The sequence below is a fragment of the Triticum aestivum genome, chromosome 6A, assembly GCF_018294505.1.
Source record: "Triticum aestivum cultivar Chinese Spring chromosome 6A, IWGSC CS RefSeq v2.1, whole genome shotgun sequence".
Lineage (NCBI taxonomy): Eukaryota > Viridiplantae > Streptophyta > Magnoliopsida > Poales > Poaceae > Triticum > Triticum aestivum.
This window is the reverse complement of record NC_057809.1, coordinates 310,593,677-310,598,587: the sequence shown is the minus strand read 5'-3', so window position 1 is coordinate 310,598,587 and position 4,911 is coordinate 310,593,677. Positions and strand designations below refer to the sequence as shown.

General features: G+C 40.0%; 2 protein-coding genes across 3 annotated transcripts in view; one reads left to right on the top strand and one right to left on the bottom strand.

Moving 5' to 3' along the window:
• On the top strand, positions 1–3,640 carry LOC123127480 (eukaryotic translation initiation factor 4B3; the record flags this gene model as incomplete). The annotated part of the gene is given in 2 exon segments (XM_044547202.1): positions 1–151; positions 3,350–3,640. Coding segments are annotated over 2 exon segments (185 nt in total), but the record flags the coding sequence as incomplete, so codon positions are not given.
• A 383-nt stretch (positions 3,641–4,023) lies between these two features.
• The window catches only part of LOC123127479 (uncharacterized), a 4,404-nt gene continuing 3,516 nt past the window's right edge, over positions 4,024–4,911 (bottom strand). For both annotated transcript variants that reach the window (XR_006462518.1, XM_044547200.1), the window contains one exon: positions 4,024–4,527. Coding sequence is in view for 1 of the 2 variants with exons in the window: in XM_044547200.1 (XP_044403135.1) it covers positions 4,262–4,527 (266 nt within the window). In the remaining variant the exon portion in view is untranslated. The remainder of the gene's footprint in view (positions 4,528–4,911) is intronic.

Genomic DNA, 4,911 nt, shown 5'->3' with positions numbered 1-4,911 from the left:
GTGAAGCACCACCTGAGGTTAGGTCCTCTGGGAGGAGGGTTTCCCCAGTCCAAGGCGAGGAGAACGAGAACGGCGAAGTGCTGGAGAGGAGTACTGACAGAGTGTGGAAGAAACCTACTGCAGTTGAGGCTGAAGTACTATCTGAACAAGGGTCTGATAACTGATTTCATCCCTCTAAACATTGATTAAATTGCCTTTCCATGGTTGATCATGTCATGTTCTAGTGTTTAGTTTTTTGTTATGGGAATTTTATGTTCTATTCCTGAATTGATTGGTCCTGTTATTGCACTTTATTTTCTAGAGGTGTACGCTAAAAAAACAAATGCTGCTATTTGCTGCCTATTCATCAGCTTGTAAGGTGCCCATGATAGCAACATGATGTGCGTGGTTCATTTGAACATCATGATAGGTTGATTTTTTTTCCTTAAAATGAGAAATGTTTAGAGTAATGCTGTGGTACAGAGTATCAGTACCTTCCTATATCCCTGCCCAGAAATAGTTCCTTGGCCTAAATCACAAAATTGCAGATGTTTTTTCTTCCCTTGGCCTAAATCACAAAATTGCAGATGTTTTTTCTTCTGCATGTCTTTAGCTTGACACATGTTGTGACACAATTGTGTATAATCAGTCTGAAATCTATGTTGTGATCATGTGATGCAAATTTATTTTGTAGTTAAAATATGCTTCTATGGTAGCATTGGTTGAACTAGAAGTGTCCCTGTTTTCATTTGCTTTTGCTGCACTAACATACACACCTTTTGTCATTGATTGATCCCTCCATATATAAACTACTGAAAAAAAATAATGTTCAGGAAATCATTAACTGGTAACTTCTTGGTAAGCTGGAGAGTAGGGGATTAGTAGGCGAATCGGCCAATTCTTCGGCTGATAAATCTGTTAATCTTGGTGACCAACCGAGCAGGGATTAATTGGCAGATATTTTTAACAGTAAGTCCAAATCATTGAATCATGATTAACGCATGGGCCTTTGAAATTCAGCCTCTTGCCAAAGACAAATAAGTATCATTTGGCATCGCCAATTTGATAACAAGACAGAAGGCTATCTAATAATATTTAGCATTCTATTTTTTAGCAACCCTGTGTTGTTTGAGCTTAAGAGTTGTAGGTGTTGGCATCTGCCAATTCAGTTATAGTATCATGGAACCAAACCAACTGTGAAAAGCTGTGGAAATTCTTCAATTATATACTGGCCCTTCAGTATAAATATGCCATAATAAAGTTACCCATTTTCAACTAAACTTCATATCTCAAGGAAATGTCTAGGTAGTATCATTAAAGGTGCCATATACGACCATTCCAATTCCCGGACAGCATGCATGGCACGAATAGTGGGTCAGAATAATGCTTGTGGTTTTTGTTGCTAAGACAATCTTGCTGATGAAACTTTTTCAAGATAATTGTCTACAGTTATTTCTCCAACATGTACTCTTCTCCTGGAGTACAGTGCACTGGCATGGTTCTTGCAACTAGCTGTCACTACAGGGCATATACCCTCTATAGTTAAAACGGAATAATGATTGGTATCCTTAATTCTAGCAGCATATGCTGGCTGTGTTTTGTTAGAACAAATACACCCAATCTGCAAAAAAGAGGGAAAACAAATGTACCCAATTTAGGCCAAACTTGCATTTCTCAGGACTTGGAAGTGTCTAGATAGTACTACCTCTGTCCCAATATATAAGACGTTTTTGCAGTTCAAAATATACTAGCACTCCAATGCTCGGGCGGCATGCATGGCATCATTGTGGACCAGAATAACACTTTTGAGTTCTGTTGCTAAGAAAATCATGGTTACGAAACTGTACAAAATCAATGTGTACAGTTATTTTCTCCAACATGTTCTTGCAGTGCACTGACACAGTTCTCGCAACTAGCTGTCACTACTGGGCATGTATCCTGTATCCTTGTTCTAAACGGATTTATGCTAGCTATGTCATTGTCTGGCTTGGTATCTTCAGAATTATTCGAGCGATGTGTTTGTTTGCCTCTCCAGGAGACTTCCTTGCTGTTCCAGTCAACCAATTACACAATCCACCTAACCCTCCTTTGGTCGCTTGTTGGAGATGACTGCTATTTCGTGTGCTTTTATTTAGTACGTATAAATAGAGATGACATGGTCAATTTGAACACCTGTCAATGCAGTGGTCATTGGTTAAATGATCGCATCCACTGTTTTGATCATTGTAGTTAACATTTATGACAACTGTGTATATTAGGGGATGTGATGGTGAAGATAACTTATGACAAGATCTGGCCAGTTCAGCATGCTTGGCTTATGGCTATACTATGATAACTCACTAGAAAGAATTTTCAAGCGATGTTAAGCTTGTCACCTCAGATATAGTATATACCAATCTTGTCTGAACTATAATTCAACAACAGTCCTGTTGGCATGGGTTATGATTATTTATTTATTTTTTTGAGAAAAAAGAGAAGATTAATCTTTGATATGCTATTGTATAGTGTAAAGTTGTTTACATTGCAATACCTTGTTAGTTTGTTGGTTATGTTGAGCCTGGTTTCTTGGTTATGTTAAGCTTTATCAGAATAATTTTCTTGTTTTGTGGGATTGGGATGTATGAACGCATAGATTAAAATCGCGGGCGAAGGTGAATCGCAGCTGAGATTTTTGCTGCGACGGTTAACGAAGGAATGGCACAATCGCCCGCGATAGCGCCGCGATCTCCGGCGATTTACCGAGCCATGCAAATCGCGGGCAGATTTCGCCGGCGATTTAAATCTTTGTATGAACGTCCTAGGCTGTGAATGGACAAATGTGCTCACGTCTCTTCTGATCACTTCGGCCATCTCCAATGGGATGCTTAAGGTTGTTGCTAGGGGAAATAATCCCGGTAGTTTTGCTAGTGTAGAATTTATTTCCACCCTAAACCTGGCGTTCAATTTTGTGCCTGGCGCCTGTCTGTTTCTTGTGTATTTTATGCATTGGGTTCTATATAAGTAATGTATTTAATTAGTTATTATAAGTAATGTATTTAATTAGTTATAAGGATTTTTTTTCATCCCAACGTTGTGGCTGCCACACCAGCAGTTTGCCTATGCTAACGTGCTTAGCATTGTAAATGCGAGTGCATCTAAATTAGCGTACGTCCATTGGAGATGGCCTTCATAGCTTACTAATCTCCTGTAATATGTTATTTCTGAACGGAGGGAGTATGTTATAAGGTGACGGTGATGTTATTTTCTTCCGTTTGAGATCTTGTTACAGCTTCATTCGAATAGCAAGCATCGTTAGCATCTTATGACGGTCTTCTATTTTTGTGCCAGTATTTTGTCTCTAATGGATGAAAGATTGGTTTTGCAAATGCAGATCAGAGGTTACAGGAGCTGCACCTGCAAATTAATGTATGGCCTCACATGTTATGAAGACGCTTCACAATTCGAGTCTACTTAATATATTCACTAGCCTTATTATTTTACACGCAAAAAAAAACTAGCCTTATTATTTTTGTTAGTCATGTGCGGCAAGAGTTGTAACAAGAGTTATCTGTTTATTTTCTCATCACTGTTTGGGCACATGATAATCGTCACATGGTGTAGATTTTTGGTATGGACATTGTGTTTGTGGGACGTTGTTCATGACAGCGCTTGAGGGGCCTCACAATTTTGTTACTGTGCATTTTGGGTGGTAGCATATTTGAGAGAGAATTCTTTATTTGGCCTTTCTTAAAATCCCCTTCCCTTTTTGTCCCATTCTTAAAATCCCCTTCCCTTTTTGGCCCAAAACAATTTGTTCTTCCCATTTTGACACTCAAAACTTTATTTTGTTCCCTCGGTGACATTTCAGTCTATTTTTGTCACTTACGGTGTTCAGTGTGAGGTAAATAGACCATTTTGCCTCTAGTACACTATGTGACTGTCCTGAACTTCAATTTTTTGGCGGGCCCTTTTTTTTCTTAGCTAAATAGATCTGTGCGTACAAAAGCAGTAGAAACATGTGCAGTACTTGTATGATGGGTGTCGGTCCAAATGTTTTGAAGCATCGATAGTAATCCAGGTTTATCATGCGTATTCATATACGATAACAATACAATGGAGAAATATTCAATTGTGATGGGAGCGAGACACAATGGTGCTCAATATAGGCATGAAACTGCTCCCACCGTTTTGAAATATATGGCGTTGAAGAGAACATTTCGAGGCCCTGTTTTGAAATGAAGGAATTTACAACGCTACCCCTGTTTTGAATCGCTATCCCCATCGTCGTCTTCCCCCTTTGCTCCTAGGATTTCAAATCGCTTCTCCTCGGCACTCCCAGGCGTCCATCCTCCGTCGCTCCCAGGCCCCAGGCGAATCCATCATCTAGGTCCAAGGCGCTCATCCTTCGCGCATCCATCATCCATGCGCTCCCAGGTCCCTGCTTCTCCTCGTCGCTCATCACAAGCACCAGCCCCGGGGCGCAGCAGTTTGATCCACGACCATCTCCTGGGTGTGGTCCCTTTGGGCATGATCTGCTCCTGGAGTACTCCATGGCTGTTGCTCCTTCTCCTGCAAATCAATTGATCACTTGAGTAATTGAGAAGACCAGAAGCAGTAATCGAGTAGCAGCAGCAGTAGCATCAATTTGACTCAAACTGTTTCATAGCAGCAGCAATTTGACATACTCCATCAGCAGTAATTGAGTACATTAGCAGAAACAATAATTGAGTACATCAGCAGAAACAGTAATGCAGTAGTAGCAGCATACAACAACAACAGTTTGACATAGCAGCAACAGTTCATCAACGACAGTTTTACATAACAAACAGTTCAGAGAAGAGAATGAATGTTTGAGTTAACTGAAAAGGTTGCAGTTAATTTTAGTTAAAGGAAAATGTGTATGGAAGAGGGTGTGTACTAAAGACAGCACACACACACACACACACACACACA